The 17,135-nt window shown below is 48.5% G+C and overlaps 1 protein-coding gene and 1 long non-coding RNA gene across 2 annotated transcripts; both read left to right on the top strand.

Moving 5' to 3' along the window:
- Positions 1–3,810: 3,810 nt before the first annotated feature.
- LOC139800823 (uncharacterized) lies at positions 3,811–9,511 on the top strand. Its single transcript, XR_011727961.1, has 3 exons — positions 3,811–3,978; positions 4,363–4,549; positions 7,157–9,511. It is a non-coding gene; the product is annotated as an uncharacterized lncRNA (long non-coding RNA).
- Positions 9,512–12,847: 3,336 nt separating this feature from the next.
- Positions 12,848–15,505, top strand: MRPL46 (mitochondrial ribosomal protein L46). Its single transcript, XM_071754309.1, has 4 exons — positions 12,848–13,129; positions 13,623–13,818; positions 14,199–14,372; positions 15,061–15,505. The coding sequence occupies exons 1-4, from the start codon at positions 12,863–12,865 to the stop codon at positions 15,309–15,311; spliced, it is 888 nt and encodes a 295-aa protein (XP_071610410.1). The 5' UTR covers positions 12,848–12,862; the 3' UTR covers positions 15,312–15,505.
- Positions 15,506–17,135: the final 1,630 nt, after the last annotated feature.

Below are 17,135 nucleotides of genomic sequence, written 5' to 3'. Positions count from 1 at the left end.
TTAAGTTTTCTCCTTTGTATATTATTAGTATCCCAACAAGTATTCAGAGACCCTTCCTTTATTCCGTTTGTACCCTTTGACCTTGTGGCCATTTCTGCTGATGGTCCATGATCAAGAGATGAAAGCTGAAGATGCCTTGCTTGGCAGGAGAGCCATTGCCTGTCCACTGCTCAGGCAGGGCTAAGGCACTTGGATTTTCCACTGTGCTGCTTCCAGCTGCTGTGCAGCTTTGCAGAGCAAGGTAGCTGAGAACAGGCAGATGGGACTTTCCCAAAGTCTTGTAATCCACTGCTGTTCTGTAACAACCTAGCAGCTCCCTGTTAGTGTTAGTTCCTTTAAGCATCCACATCTTTCGCATGAAAGCCACTTTCCTTTGAACCCTTCCTCTGGATTTTTGTGTGCAGTTCTCTGATGCTTTCCTTTGCAGACCTTGAGCATATCAGAAAGCTCTTGAGCCCATGGCTTTTCAGATAGGCACTAAGTGACAAGGAGATGCTTGACTTGGAAACCATGTTTGACTGGCAGCAGGGTGCCATTTTTTGTTACTTCTTGTGCTGCCTTCTTAAAAAAAAAATACAAAAAACAAAACCAGTGAAAGCCAGACACTTGCAGTATTTCTTATATAAACTGCACTAGATAGTGAGTCACAGAAATCCCATTAGAATCAAACCTATGGTGTGTCCCTACTAAAGGCTTTCTATTAACCTTCCAGCACTGACCAGCTGGCCCTGATTTAGCTCCCTGATGTTCTCTGTGTACTCATGGGACCCTCAGGTCCTGCTGTCTGTTATGCTCCCCTTGGTCCTCTTGACTCCTTTGAAGAATCAGATTTTGGATGCTTTAGAGTTTCTTTCTTCTTTGTGTCCTCTGTCTTTCTGCTTTTCTGCCAACTTTTCCTGCAGGATCTCTCAGGGTTGTGGGAAGAGAGTTGGGTGAAGGCTGGATGGCAAAGGGACATGTGGCCCTCTGACAGCTTTTGTCCTTGTGTGAACTTTTGTCAGATAGATGCACTTTGCAAAATTCATGGTTCTGTGGGCTCGCAACAGGACAGGATTTTATGGGTTTGCTTTTTGCCTTGCTTCCTGAGTTTCAGAGTCCAGGTTGTTGATGTGCCTGCAGCCTTGTGCTTCCCTCTCTTATTATATAGTTGTAAAAGCTTTTCTGGTGAAATACTCCTCAGAAGGAGGGAATTGTGAAAGGGCTTTTTTTTTTAATCTTTTTTTTTTTTTTTTTTTTTTTTTTTTTTTTTTTTTTTTTTTTCTTCAGGGCTGTGGGGGATGTGGGCTGAGCTGTGCAGCCAGACATTGTAGCAGTAACAGCCTGGCACTACCTGCCCACCAGGCTGACTGCTCATCAGTCAGCAGCATCCACTGCTAGAGCCTTGTGCTGGCTGAGGGCTCATTTGCCTTTGTGTTTCTCAGGGAAGAGCTGTACTTACTGCGTGAGGAAATGAGTTCTCAGAAAAACTCTGATGTGGGTAGAACCCTGAACTGCACATTCTTTTCCTGATGTTTTGAACATAAAAGTACAGCACTGGTTTTTGGCTAGCAATCTGGAAACCAGTAATTTGTGGGTGACTACTGTGGTCCTGTGTGTGAGGAGAACACAAAAGGGGCACTGTGCCCCTGGTCCCAGCTGTTCAGAAGCTGTGCTGCAGTATCTGGGTAACGTGTTGGCTCTTGGGTGGTGAACAAGAAGTGGAGGACATTGTAGGAGCCCACAGGCTTTGCTGCATTTGGGCAGAGGTAATTTTTTATTGTGTCTCCTGTTTGTTTCCTCCCAGAAGTCAAATGCTTTCCTAGGGCACCTTCTAGCTGTTGCAGTTTGCTGGTGGGGTGATTGCTGTCCTCGGTTTTGTGAGGATGCCAAGTGCATCTGAAAATTTGGGGATGGTTTGAGGAGCAGGGCAGGGAGATGCTTTGTGGGTGCCCAGGTCCCTTGGCAGGCCAGAGAGAAGAGAGGACCACAGGGAGAAGTGCCTCCCAGGGGACTTTGCTGGAGGAGGACCAGCAAACACTTTGGCTGCTGTGTATGAAAACCCTATGCTTTGCAGCTGAAAACTGCAGCAGGGCAGTGGAAAGTTGTGGGTAACACTGCAAAGCCCTCAGCATCTTCTGCATAGTGCTTTGTACAAGTATGAACTTGGTGCCTTTGGAGGAGTGTATTTTCTGTAGGTAACAAAATGAGCTGGAGTTCAGCCTTTTTTGAGCCAAGAACATATTACTTCTGCTTTCCATGGTTTTCTGACTTTCTCCCCAGTTGCTTTGCAGCATACAAAGTGTGGACCAGAGCAGCTCTAGCTCTGTCCAGAGGACTGGTGCTCCTGGACATGTACCCCTCATTCTGGAAGCCACTCTTCTGCAGGTTCTTCCTTTTTGCCAGCATCCTTCCTCCATCCAGGTGTGTTGTGACAGCCTCAGGTAGAGGCAGAGTAGTACAAAAGGGAGTTGGGTGTTGTCTCCCCTCCATTGCCTGATGGACGGGGTAGCAGCATCTGGTTACCCTGGACAAGGCTGGTGAGGATGTGCTGGCGGAGCTGACATCCAACCCCAGGCCTGATCCCTGCTGGAGGAGGATGCTGGACCCAGGGGACACACGGGACCAGCTCTGAGGGGGCCCAGGGAGGGTGAAAGCCAGGCAGGTGGCAGGGAAGCCCCAGCAGAGCCAGCTGGCTGCTCTTCCCCATCATTTTAGGGTGTTAATAAGAGCAGTGGGCACCCCTCCAAGGTTTGCTGCTGCAGAGCTGGTCATTTGGTAGCTCCTCGGTGCTCCTCAAAGGCATAAAATGGAGCAGTGTTGGATTAGGTGTACCCGCTGCCCTTGGTGAGCACCAAGCAGGGATGGTCCTCACCCTCCTGCCTCCAGCCGGCTGGCGCCCAGCGCTGTCGCCACGGCAACGGGGAGAAGCAGCCATCTGCATGGAAACGGCCTTGCAGCACCCAGCAGCTGGTCTGGGGGGAAAAAGGTTCAAATAGCGAGTGTGGAGAGGTGAGGGGCAACAAGCAGGGAGCCCTGGCTCACGCTGCTGGGCTGGACCCGTATCCCGTGGGATCTGGCAGCGTGGACGCTGTCCCCACAGTGGGGACATCTCCCGGAACGCTGGCATCACCCCCCTTGCGTGTCTCTGGCTGTCAGGGATGGTTTTCATTGCTGCTGCCCTATTTTTTGGGGCCTGAGGCCAGGGTAAGGTTCAGATGTGCTGATACCTGTGGCAGTGTAGGTAGGTCACTGGTTCAGCCCTGACCGGTGAGTCCTTAATGCTAATAAAATCCCGCTTTTGTAAAGGAGAAGGGGCAGCTGGCAGCCAAACAAGGTCTCCTGTAACATAGGGCAGACAAATGTTATTTCAACAACACAATTGTGCAGTGCAGCTTGGCTGGCTTCAGCAGCAAAGTCTGAGTTAATCTGTCCTCCTCCTGCCTTCTACCCCTTATCTCCCCAGACAGTGGCTCTGCCCATGCTGGCTTCTCCAGAGAGGGCTCAGGTTTGAAGGAGGTGTTGGTGCTGACCCGCTGACTTCAAGGGCTGGGGAGAGCAGCTCTGCTGCATGGCTGTGACCCAGTAGGGTTTGCCCCAGTTCAGTGCTGGCCCTTTGGTGACAAGTGCAACCACCCTTGGCTGCAGGATCGTGAGGAAGGGGATCTCCTGAGCCAGCTGCACTTCTCTTGCAGGGATTTCAGTAAACAGGGCTGGTTTTACAGCCATGTGCAAAGGTAGATCCTTTCAGAACATCTCCCAGCAGGCTGCTTCCCAGCTGTTGGCATTCTAGAGTAGCCCTGGGGGGTGGGCTGTCTAAAGTTACTTACATTCCTTGGTTGGTTTGACCCTGGCAGCTCGGGATATTAGTAATGTGCTTCTGTGGATTCAGCAGGAACAGAAATGAAAGGCAGCATCTATGTCTCTGTAAGGGGCTGTGTGAGATCCATGGTGGGCAATTAGGAGAGCCTGTTGTTTGCCTGAGGGCTGGTGCATGGAGTGGTTAAGTCCTATTTCACCACCTCATCTTGGGACCTGTAGAAGGGGATGGGCAATGAAATATGTGTTTTTCTCTAGCTCAAGGCCCCAAGTTTTGTTTATTACCTGGAGTCCTATGTGCAGTGGGAAGCCTTGGCCTGCTGCATAGAGGGAGCAGGGGCTAAAAGCTGGAATTCTTAAGTGATGTGGCCAGGAGGTACAGTGGACATCAATGCCAGCCACTCCAGCTTAAAGTTTGGCTTGTAAAATTAAGTTGCAAAGCACAAAGGAGGGAATTTTGGAGCCAGCTTGAAAAGGGAAGGTCTCAAGGGCTGTTACTGCCACTTGGAGAGGCTTTGGAGCATTTTCTAAACACAGCTTTAGGGTGGTCTTTGTGCCTTCTTTCAGATGGTGAAGTGAAAGCCCCCAAGAGCTGGTCTGCTGGCAGGGAGGGCTGCTGAACAAGGCCACCCCATGCCTCTGGTGTGGAGGTTTGGCAGGGAGAGCAGAAAAGGGGAATGATCCTGAAGCACACCTGCTATGGGAAAGCCCTTCCTTGCATCCTCCTAATCTGTGCTGTGTCTTGGACCACCAGGTGGGAGATTTTAGCCTTAGGAAATGTTGGGTTTTTTTTTAATGTTGTGTTTTCTCTTCCTGCATTTTTGTCTCCTCATTCTTTCCCTTTCCTGATCTACCATTTAGTTGCCTGCATCCTCACTTTGCATTCAGTCCCTCACATCCAATCCTTTTTCCCACCTCCTTTTTCCAGAAAAACAAGTGAAGCTGCTGTTGGGAGCAGCTATCCCAAGGAGTGGTTGTTAGGGCTTTGTAGCTGCTGAAAGGTTTGGATCTGGGTCCTGGATCTGTGCACAGCCTCCAGCTTTGAGCATATGTGGGTAGAAGAAAAGAGTTGTGAACTCCAGAGAAGGGAGATGACACTGACAAGTGGGGTTAGCACAGTGTGAGCTTGAAGAGCACAGCAGAGGAGGGGTGATTGGCTTCAGAAAAAGGGACTAACATTGAGATTTGGCTTCCTTCTGCAGCTCCCCAAGAGGATCTCACAGCCCTGCTTCACCATCAGCAGGAGAACTTGGATGCTATTAGGCAGTTCATTAGTCGAACCTCTGAGCAGTTCTCTCTACTGTTGAGTATCCATTAATGCCTCTTGAGGGGAGAGGAGAACACTGAAAAGCACAAATAGAGTCTTAGGATCCTTGATCTCTTTTTGGGCTGAGGTTGGAGGGGCAGCTGGGAGGAGGAGAGGGGCCAGGCAGGGACGTCAGGTGTGAAAGTAGCACAGTGATTATTTGCCAAAGTTTGAGTGCAAAAACATAACCTGACTTTAACTGCTGCTTCTCAGAAGCTCCCGAGAGGTGCTCTTGGGTTATAAACACCTCCTCATTGGCCCACTTTTTGCACATCTTGGGCCAGGTATTCCTATACCAGAGGGAAAGCCAGCAAAAACTGCACAGATGTCCCTAACAGCTGCAGCTGGGCTGAGGTAAACCACCCCTGCTGCTACAGTTTATTAGCACTGCAGGGTCTGTCCCCTACTCCTTCCTTGCTTGTGTATACAGTCGGTTGTTAAAGGACACTGACATCACTTAATTAATGGTTTAATTGAATCTCACAAAGGGATCGAAATTGGCCGCCTGGCTCTTGTCACTGAGATGCTCACATCAGAAATAGTAAATCACCAATTCAGCAGATAAAGCTGCAGCTCTATGTAGAAAGACCTTGTTGCTGGGGATAGGGGAATAATTCCTCTTTGCAGAATCATATACTATTAGGGAGAAGGCTGGAGGGTGTTTTTCCAAGTCACCAGGTGCCATCCCTGTCCAAGGGAAGGGTAACTGAGTTACACTAACTCCCCAAGGTGGTATGGCATTCATTAAGGGGTGAAGAGACCTCAGGCAGCATTTTATCTGTAAGTCAGAACACTGGTTTGTGTTTCACCCCTATATGATGAAAAATGACCCATGTGGTACTTTAAAACGGAGGGAAAAACCCTGGAGAGTCCAGGGTCAAACCATGCTACCGATGATGGTTGGTAGCAGCTTTTGAGCTTGTTTCACAGAACAAGGCTTCTTTGAGAGGAGGGAAAAATGTCCCAAAGTCAATGAGAAAGCCCAAAGGGAGTGGATGTGACCCAAATGAGGGTGGTAATGCTCTGGCCATGCCACTGAGGAGTGAAGTAATTGCTGCTCAGGAGGAATGTGAGCCAGGAGAAAACAATATTCCACCCAGGCACCAAGAAAAAGCAATTAGAAGTGGTAAACACCAGCAGCTTGACTAAAACCAGGCCCTTAATTAACAGTTTCATCTGAAGGGTAAGGAAATCATTAAGTGCTATTGGTGTCTGTTAATTCCCTGCAAGATGAATGACAATAGAGAGTTTTAAGACTTCTTTCACTGTACAGTGTGTGCTGGATGGAGCAACTGAGCCCTTGCCTGAGATTGAAGAGCTTGCTTTGTGCAGCTCCCCTCCTCACTGATGCTGCCCCAGAGGCCTGGGAGGTGCTGTGGAATGAACAGCTCAGACTGAGCCTTTAGGTGGGATATGGCTTTGGGGGGGCTGCATGGGGGCAGGAGAGAAGGTGGGTGGAAAAATGTGACTTCTGCACAGCTGATACACCGTGCCAAAACTCAGGGAAGGTAGGTAGAGCTGGGGGTTTGGAAGACAAATGAATATTGCACGGTACTGTGCAGATCCAACCACTGAACCGTGGGAAGTAGTATCAGGCTGTGCTGTTAAGGTCAGAGGGTCCTATAAAAATGTCAGGTGGGGGAAGAAATAGGGGTAGGTACCAGAACTAGGCTGGGTATAAACTGAGATAAAACTTCCCCCTGTAGAAGCAGTGGTGGTGTATTGGTAGGCTTCCTAAAATGTTCACAAAATGTGGCCTTCTCAAAGGGTACAGCCTTGGTTCCAAGTCTGAATAAGACAAAGATGACTTCTCCTTTTTTTCTGTCTCTTGAGTCATCCACCTACTCTTCCTTGAATCTCATAAGGACTGCAAATCTCTTCCTAATCTTATTTTTCAATTTATTCTGTCATCTTTATCTGATATGGACACTTCTGCTGCAGTGATGCAGCAAGCAGCTCATGGTAGAGAATGGTAGTGTTTGGTTTTCTAGGTGTTTGACAGTACCCAAGTGACAAGGCTGCTGGGGTGGACTGATGCTCCTCCTTTCTTCTCAGGTCTGGTCACGGCTCAGCACAGAAACCACTTGGTGTTCACCCAGCTACCTACCTGCCCTGATACTTGGGAGAATCAGGTCTTTGCAGTTTGTAGCTGACCTGGTGTCTTCCTAAAAAAAGAGGAATCTGAAGTCACTAGAAGTTCAGCCACATTTCTGGAGCACAAGGGAAGCTCTTCTAGTGTGTCAGACATCTATGAAAGAACCTGGCTGTCAAATCTGTGACAGTTAAAGGGACTTCCCTTTAAGGTAACCTACCCTCTATACAAATTCAGACAGTTGGAGTAAGGTAAGGGGATTGATCCCAATCTTGTTTTCTTCTGTCAAATGCAACTCAACAGCCTCTTCTAAGCAGACTGATTTCTTTCAAAACCTGCCATGTGCCATTCAGCCCCATGAAGGAGGTTCACTGCCTTGTTGCCATGGTACCCTTTCTCTAAAGAGGAATAGTTAATTATGCAATTTAAGAAACTAAGGAGGAATGACAGCAATAATAGAAAGGAAGATTCTGGGTTTGTGATAGAGCTGCTGGCTGCAGCAAACCCCACTCTGTTCACAGGTGAAATACTTGCCCAGCTTATGCTGTGTATGGCCAGGGCTTCTCTGGCAGTGTGTATTTCAAGGAGCTGCCCTTTGCTAGGCTCTGCCATCCAGGAGATCAATCCTGTAGACAGTTACTGCTGTTACCTTCCCTGGTTAATGCTCCAGAGAGCCTCAGACATATTTGCTTGGCAGAAATCCTCTCTGGATGGAGCTGGGACAGCAATAATACATCACAGGCCCCTGACAAGCTCATGCTGCCTGTGGATATACTGAGGTACAGTTCAGGACTTAAGTGTTTTAAATCTCCTTGACAGCATTTTGTTGTTCCTCAAGCCTACCCTGCTTGCTTTACCCAGGACCCCAGAAAATCCAGTTCATGGTGCCCAAGGCAGTACTAAAGAGATGACAAGCATCAAAACTGCCAAGATCCCAGCCTCTTTAGAAGAACTGGCATATTCCATTTGCCAATATCACTGGCAGGCCAGCTACAGCTTGGGTTAAACAAAGGGTCACAACAAAGCTTTGGAAAAATGTGTGTGCTAAGAGGGAGAGTCACCTCTAACACAGCACACTGAGCTCTGCAAGCCGGGGGAAGGGGCAGAGTTACCACGTACCTTGTTTCCACATCTGTGCAGTGAGAGAAATAGGGAAGGAAGATGGTATGACCCCACAGAGTTGTTTACTACAGAGGATTAGAAAGAGATCCAGTCCTCAAGCTCCCCTTCCACCTCTTAAGTGCCATAATAGCACTGAGGGCTAGACAAGAGCCACATACGGTGGTAAGAAAGCAGCTGAGAGGCAGTAGTAATAATGCAAAATACTTCTGGGAACAGAGCAGGAATGGCTGTCAAAAGACCAACATTTTAATCAACAAACTTTGTACACAGGAGGCTCCCCACTAAGGGTTTACACATATTCTTGCTTTTACCACCAGCTTCTACCACCTGAGCTTTTCAGGCTCAAGATGGTCCTTCTTCTTCAAGCTTCCCTCTTCAAGTATTTCCAGGGAGGGTGGCTTTCCAGACTCTGTCTCAGGAGCAACATTCAACCCAGTCCCTGTGGCATGAGCTGACATGGAAAGCTGCCTGCCTCTTCCACTCTCACATGCGCCTGGCTTTCCGTGGGCGGCAGCCGTTGTGCGGGATTGGGGTGTTGTCTGTGATGGAGATGACCTTCAGTCCTCCCATAGTCAAACCCTTGATGGCAGCCTGGAAGCAAAAGACAGCAGATGACACACTGTTACCAAAAGACTGAACAGCAGAGAAGGAAAACAGCTCAAGGGGAAACAGTTTGGTCCCCCATGAAATGATGAACTTGTTCTAGTGATTCCGCTTTGTAAGTATCTTAAATAATTTGTACCAGAAAGAACAGTTTAAACCTATCTGCTCCACTCCTTTCAGCGTTCCCATTGATCTTCCTGCTTTAAATGGGAAAGTTCCAAATACAGCTTTTATCCTGCCTCCAAAGTGATACTACTCTAAAATTCTAATGATTCTAAAATTTAATTTCTAGGCACTTAAGTTATGAATTCTTCTACATCACAAAAAAAAAAAAAAAAAGTTAATGTTTTTAAGTCACAAGACCAGCTTGAATTTAAAAAAGCTGCATGATGCCTGAGAAAGAAAAACATGAAAAGAAACTGACACCTACTTTACGTCCTGGTCCCAGTCCTTTCACCATGACTCGTACGTGTGATACACCCTTCCCACGTGCTTTCTGTGAAAAGAACAGCTGGTTAGTTCTCTTTGATGTAACTACTGCTGCTCTGCATCCCTAGGAGTCTTTCATTCCTTTTTGACCCACTATCATAGAACTCTTTAAGTAAAAAAAAAAAAAAAAGACTAGGTAGTAATGGATACAAAAGAGAAATATGGGGATTATTGCACAAAGACATTAGGAAAAAAGGAAGCCTGGATACAGCCACAGTAATTTCAAGAGAATGTCTGTGCCAGGGTGTCAACTCTCATACACAGGGAAAGCTTCAAGATCAAACTATCCAAGACCTAAAACCAGGGCAGAAATTTACACATCCATAGATATTTGACTTGACTGGCAAAAGACCAACAAGGACTAACTCAAGGCTGTTTGCCTTTCTCTAATGCAGTGACTCCTTTCCTGTGATCAGTGGATTTCTTCTAGAGGGTAAATGAGAAAAGCAGGCAAGCTTTAAATTTGCCATCCAGGAGTCCACACCTTTAGTGCAAAAAATTCTATGGGCTTGCAAATGGAAAATGAAAAACGGAGTCTGTAAAGCATAGCAGTGCTGCCACCACGTGGATGGAGTTCCTCGGGGTCTCTTGCTTTTTGTGGTCAGGTGCAAAAATGTACCAACTTCAACAATGACAGAATAAATCTGGCCAAGCACAGCTACGCAGCTGTTAAGAGACTCTGATGAGAACAGACTAATAGTGAAGATGTTATTAAATTCCTCAACAATAAGCTGCTGGCCAGCAGTGGTACCAAACACCTCTGATACGAAAGGCTGGAGAGACTTCCATCTAAATTAAGGTAAGGACTTTCAGCTTAACCTTGCTTCATCATTCTGCTTTAATGAGAACTGTGACACAGCCAGTCTCATCTTCTCCTGCCACCTGGACACCTGCATGGTTTTTAGGAACAATTACAGTAACTGTATGCAGCTGGAAACTACACCTGCAAGGACATCACCTTCTCTGACTGAATTGCTGTCAGGAGCTCAGTTCTCCTGTGACAGAGAGGAAATACAAAACATTCAGCCAGTAATTACAACTGCTTCTCACTCCCCCACAGAGCAAAAATTGAACTGCTGCTGGTTCAGGGGCTACATTTCCAAAATGGCTGAGACTTGGAAAGAAAGGAGCTATGCAAACTGGAGGTGGAAAAGTATTGGCTCCGAGTTGCATTTCCCCATCCCAACCTGCTCAGCTCAGTCACCCGCTGGAGATTTTAAACTGCTGTTTCAGACATGCTGTGTCTGAAGATGAGCACTGTGTCAGGTGAAGCTAGGGAAACAAGCAAGCAGCAGCCTGCTGCTTAAGTGCACAAGAACAGAGCTCTGGAGTGATGCCAACGAACAAGATATGTGCTCAGGCAGTGGCATGTGAGGATAATCAGGTGAGGACTCACCACTGCTGCTGCTATGGCTGCAGTCTGTGCTGCAATGGCAGTTCCCTTCTTGGCATTCTGGAAGCCTTCTGTGCCACAGGACGTACGAGCAAATGGCATGTTGTCAAAGCTGACCACTTGGATGTGGGTGCTACAGAGAAAGAGAAGGGCAAAAGAAAGAAGCAAGACAGAAGCAGCTTTATTCTCCAGTTCTTGCATTCAGCTTACTGGCTTGGCTCACCACAGAACTCTGTCTCCCTTCTCCAAGTCACCCTAGCTCAGCACTCTCTTTCGAGGTACACACTTACACAAACAGCTACAGACTCCCCAGCAGTGACCTTCTAGGGGGAAAGGTGGCAAAACCTTTCTAGATAAGGTGTACTTTATCCATGTGTACCTGAGATACTGCTCAGCCCTTTCAGAACGACCTCTTGCTGCATTTTAACTCTTCCAGTTATTAACAAAAGCACAAAACATTTCCAGAACTTGAAAAAGCTTTAAGAAGCAGTAAAATAACAAAGCAGGGATCACTAAAGAAACACAACAATCTCTCATGGAAAATACGGCAATTTTTTCAACAGCTGTAAAGTAATAGTGCTAGAGCAGAGGGCTGTAAGTAACCTGCCATTAAAGCAGCTGGCATCTAATTATTCACATCGGGATGTACTGAAAAAAGTGTAGTAACAGTCTTATTGTTGTTAAGAACCCTATAACAACAGTTATGCTTCCCAAAAAGCACTGAGGTTTGCATTTAGTATTATTATTTTCCCAGTCATTAACACCAACCTCCTGACTTTTTTTTTTTCCTTTGAGCCTACTGATCAAAAATAGTAACTAGCTGAAGCCCAGGGAGTTTTGTCAGCTTTTATTCTCCTTGAGAGCAGGGACTGAGTGGCTTGATTGCTTACTTGTTGTACGTAGCTTTGATGTGAGCTATTGGGATCTCTTCATACACCTTTCCATCCCATCTTATGAAGCTCCGCTGCAGGATTGAAGGACTGAGAAGCAAAACAAGAGTTATAAAGCACTCAGTCTTTAAACTGTAGAATCATAGAATAGAATCAAAAGTTGGAAAGGACCTTTCAGATCATCATTTCTACACTGCCATAACCACCAAATCATCTCCTGAAGCACCATGTCTACCTGTTTTTTGAACACTCCCAGGGATGGTAACTCCACCACTTCCCTGGGCAACCTGTTCCAATGCTTCACCGCTCTTTTGGTGAAGAAATTTTTCCTAATAACCAAACTGAACCAGACTGAGTAACCCCCACTCTCTCCGTCTGTCCTCCCAGGAGAGGTGCTCCAGCCCTCTGATCATCCTCATGGCCCCTCTCTGGACACACTCCAGCACATCCGTGTCTTTCCTGTAATAGGGGCTCCAGAAGTCAGGACTGTTCTCCAGAACCCCCTCATCAGCTGAGTTGTAAACTGTGCAAAGATTTATTTTGTACTGAGAAAGGAAGAAGGAGAGGAGGAAGAAGGAGAGGAGGAAGAAGGAGAGGAGGAAGAAGGAGAGGAGAAATCGACTCTCTCTGCAAGACACGAAACTGAGCCCGTGATTGAGTCAGGTCACCCGCTTGAATTCCTGGGCTGAAAAACCCAAGGGCGACAAATCCGACAGAGAGGGACACCCCCCGCGCCCTCCAGCCCCGTCCCAACTCACCTCAGGTCGGGCACGCTCTGGTTCTCCGCCTCCTTCGCCGTCTCCTTCGCCACCTCCTGCAGCCGCGGGGAACCGGTGCGCAGGGCCCGGCACAGGGCGGCCGTAGGGCCCCTATGGGAAAAGAACGGTGAGGAGACCGCAGCCTCCCCCGGGCTGTCTGCGAGGGGAGAGCCGCAAGTCCCGGGTGATTGTGTAAGGGGGGAGAAGTCGAACGCCACTGCCAGGAGTGAGGGAGCCCCGTCCCGCTCTTCCCCCTCACGGCAGCCCGTCCCCGCCGCTCACCCCCCCCTCCCCACCCCCGTCCCCGCCGCTCACCCCCCCCTCCCCACCCCCGTCCCCGCAGCTCGCCCCCCCGTCCCCGTCGCTCACCCCCGCCCCGCTCCCAGCAGCCGTTGCCAGGCGGCCGCCAGGCTCATGGCGCTTCCCCTTCTGCGCTTCCCCGGTAACCGCGGAGGAGGACGGGAGGGAGGAAGAGGGAAGATGGCGGCGGGCAGCGCGTTGTGCGGATGCGCCATGGCGGCGCCCAAGAAGGCGCCGGCGGCGGGTTGGGGTCGATGGATTTCCACAGCTGCTGCACCTCGACCTTGGCGGCTTTTCGGGGCTATGTGCCTGCTGCGGCTGCCCCGTATCACGCAGCCTCTGGAGAAGGAGGAGGAAGAGATGGCGGCCCTCATGGGGCAGGTAGAAGAGGGGTGTTGGGGGGCATGAGGATGGAAGTATGGCCGCCGTAGGGGAGAGCACCTGGGGCTGGTAGACGTGGCCTGAGGCGCTACCGGGGACCGGCCACGGCTACCGGCCACGGCTACCAGCCCGGGTTGGGGAACGCTACGACCCTCTGGAGGCACCTGGGGTGATGTTTCTTCTCGCCATGATGCCGTCCTTGTTGCTCCGGCAGTCTTGGGTCATGCTCTTCCTCAGTGCTGTTGGTGTCCCTGAGGCTCTGTCCCAGCAGGGAAGTCATGCTCGGGGGAATTCTGTCATCTTGCATTAAGTGGTGGAGAAATAATTTAATTCTGCTTGTTAAGTAGAATTTAAGGCAGGTTGTGTGGGGCTTGGAGTCACCTGGTCCAGAGGGAGGTGTCCCTGCCCATGGAGAGAGGTTGGGAAGTTAAGATGGTCCTTAAGGTCTCTTCCAACTAAAAGCAGTCTGTGATTCTCTCTGCTGGCCCACTAGATCGAGCTGGAGAAAAGCCATTATTCAGATCATGAAATCCAAAAGCTGGAGGAGGAAGAGCTGCTCAAGAAGAGGAAGGAAAGCCCTTACGATGATAATGATGAAGCACCTGGCAGAAAGGTCATCATGGCTCAGGATCTGGAGGAAAAGTGGGAACAAAAGTTGCTGCAATTCAAAGCTGCTCCACGGATAACAGGTACAGGCTGAAGCTTGTGGTGGATGAGAACACCCCAATCGTGTGTCATAAACAGCGGAGTGCAATTCAGTGGAGGGAAGGTATTTGCTGACTTTTTATTTGTTGTAAAGAGAGGCTTGACTCTGGCAGCACTGTTGGCACATGAGGAATTAACTGGCTGATAAAGGAATTAATGTTGTTATGCTGCAGATGTGTGTGTTCAACCTTACCAGAGCAAAATTATGAAAATGGATGTTGTTTCCAGGCAAAAGAAATGTTTGGTCTCTTCTTTCCCAAGATCTCCTTAATGCTTTTGTTAATTTTTGCCAAGCTAGAAGTCCAGGCTGCTTGCTATAAATTTCTTTCAGAAATGTAACAGAGCATTTGTTTGTTTTTTGCAGATGCTGATAAAAAAAACAATCGAACATCATTGAACAGGAGGCTGGACAGGAACCTGATGTTTCTGGTGAAACAGAAAATTGGTAACCAGGAGCTGTGGCTCCTGCCTCAAGTGGAATGGCAGCCTGGTGAGACGCTGCGAAACACAGCTGAGAGAGCCATGTCTACGTTTTTGGGTGGGTACCCCACTGTCTGCCTGGTCCTTTCTCCTTTATTCCCAGTTGATTTTTTCCCTTGTCCTACCTGAGGGATAGCTGCCGTCTGTTGTGTTGAAATCACCTCCTGTCTGCTGGGAAGAGGCATTTCATGGCAGAAAGATGGAGCCTCGTAGGGTGGGCTTTCTGGCAAGAATTGGGGTAATCAGCTCCATAACAGTGCACCCTTGCAGGGTGACTGCAGCGTGTGGGAGGCTGACTGGGCTGGCAGATTGTGAATTGGGTTCTGTGGCTGCCAGCAGCTATGGTGCCAGGTCAGGCCCTCGTGGTCTGAGGTTGGAGCATCACCAGGCACATATATGGCTTCTCTTTCCGTCTTGTCTCTTGGCAGCAGCTTTTGGGGCAGATGGGTGATGGCAAACCCACGTCTTTGGTTTTCAATGTAGGGTGGTAAAGCCTAATATCCCTTTCCCTCCCTCTGTCACTCAGAGAGGACTCACTGGACTCCAGGACAAATTGTTTTTTCATGAGAAAAGGCTTGCAACTGACAGCGTGTGTCTGCTCAGAAGAGGGAACAGTCAGTCTGAACTGGATACAAGGAGTGACTTATGCTGTCTTGTCTGTTCCTACAGGAGAGCAGTTGCTGTTGCTCTGTGTTCTTACATCTTGTTTTCTGTTTTCTTTCTCTTGTGTTGCTGGGGTCTTGCAGGAGATCACATTCAAGCCAAAATCCTGGGGAATGCACCATACGGGATTTACAAATATAAATTCCCCAGGGCCATCAGGACTGAGGATAACTTGGGAGCCAAAGTATTCTTCTTCAAAGCCTTCCTCCAGAGCAGTGATTTGTCACAGGCAAAGCTGAAGGAAGACTACTTGTGGGTCACAAAGGATGAACTGGGAGATTACTTGAAGTCAGAATACCTGCAGAAAGTCAATCAGTTCCTTCTGGATTTATAAACAATAGGCTGTGCTCCAGCAGGTGGGGAAGATGTGGGACATCACTCCAGGGAGAAGGAGCACAGCTGCTGCTTTGTGTGGTCTGTGTGTATGAGATGTTAACTTGGGCTCTGGAGGATAATTTGCCTTTGCCTCATTTGTGAGTTCTCTTCACCAGGCCTGTACTAAATAAATATTAAAACTTAAACTAGGAAGTGAAGCTTTCCTCAGGCATTTCTTTGCTCTTGTTGAATCCTCCTCCACCTCTTCTGGAAATGTGTGTTGTGATCTTTTGTTCTCCCAAGTGTGCACTTCCCTGGGGCTGTGATAGTTGGGAGGCTCACTCCTCTCACCAGCCTCCTGTTATAGTCTGGAACTCAAGTGGTTTCTTCTAAGCAGCAGCTAATGCTTCTTTCTGGCACCTTTCATAAGAGCAGCACTAGAGGGTTATCTGTGTGTCCAGGTGGGAACAAGCCATTCTGGACAGAAGGTGTGTTTCTGAGGAGCTGCAAGTTGGGATATTCAGTTAATTTATGTTTAATCTCTGTTGTAGCTGCCTCTGGCCTGGAGTTCATGATGTGCAGAGGCTGTGGAAGACACGGATGCCTGAGGAGTAGGCAGCACCTCTTTATTCAGATGAATGCTACTTCCTCACCCACGCTGCCCTCCTCTTGAGCCTCAAGCTGTAGCAACAGGCACTGAAAGAAGGGAGTGCTTGAGCAGCAGCTCTCTCTCTGGGCTGAGAGGCAAACTTTGGCTGCTGGGGGAAGGCTGCTGCAATGTTGCTGGGAGCAGCCTCAAGCTCAGGGGAGATCTTGGCTCTTGCTGCTGCTATGTTAGGCTAGCACTGCTAACCCAGCCCAGCCAGGTCTGCTTCAGGTAACCTGACCTTTAATCCCAATTTCTTTATTAGAATATCCATCCTGGGCTTATACAATGCTATCTCACTTGCCTGGAGCCGATTCTGGTTTTGGAGGATTTTTCTCTTGTTGTGTCACTGTTTGGTAGACAGAGTGTGGGCCCAATGCTGGCTGGACCTTGTGTAGAATCAGCTTCTTAGCAGCAAGGAGAGAGGAAGAAATAGCTGTTGTTAATCACTGGAGGAGAGTTCAGCCTCCAGAGGTGGAAGTGAAGATTGCTTTATATATTTTTTTATCAATCCTTTGGGAGCTGTTGAGCTGCAGGCCTCAAATTAAAACTATCCTTAATCACTCCACAAGCTATTGGGGTAAACAGCCTTCTGTTTTCTGATGCTGGGCAGTTTGGGAGCTGAAGGCTTGCCATAGATTACCAACAAAACCAAACTTGGTTTCTTGAAGCACCCTTGCAGGCCTGGCGAGGAGTTGAGAGCACTTGTGAAGAGGAAATAAATGCAGAGCAGAATACATGCCTGAAAAACTGAAGATCTGAAGATTTTTTTTTTTTCCAGTCTGAGGTCAGCACTGTCAGAGGAGAGGCTATTGCCTTCTCCAGGATTGGAAGCTCCTGTGGAGAGGAGTCCTTCCCCTCAGGCTGGGACTGAGTTCAGGATTCGGCTCTTCTCTGCTGCCCTACTTCAGGCTGTTGCTGGCTCTGTAGCACACAGCTCCTGAGCAGAGCTTTGCAGGCACAGGCTTAGGACATGCCCTTTGCCAAGCCCTCTGCCCCATTTCCCATGTCAGAGGCAGTTTGTGTGTTGCTGGGACAAAACTTTCAAAGTATATAAAATGCTGTTCAATCTGTGCTTACTTGTTCTCAAAACCAGAAGAGGCTGTACTGAAAGGCTGTTGATCTGCAGAGCCAGGCAGTTCTGATTCTCTGGCTAGCTCAAGCTACAAGTCTTTGGGTGTTGTCTTTGGGTGTATT

Source organism: Heliangelus exortis, chromosome 11, assembly GCF_036169615.1.
Source record: "Heliangelus exortis chromosome 11, bHelExo1.hap1, whole genome shotgun sequence".
In the NCBI taxonomy this organism is placed as follows: Eukaryota; Metazoa; Chordata; class Aves; order Apodiformes; family Trochilidae; genus Heliangelus; species Heliangelus exortis.
This window is presented reverse-complemented; position numbering and strand designations above follow the sequence as displayed.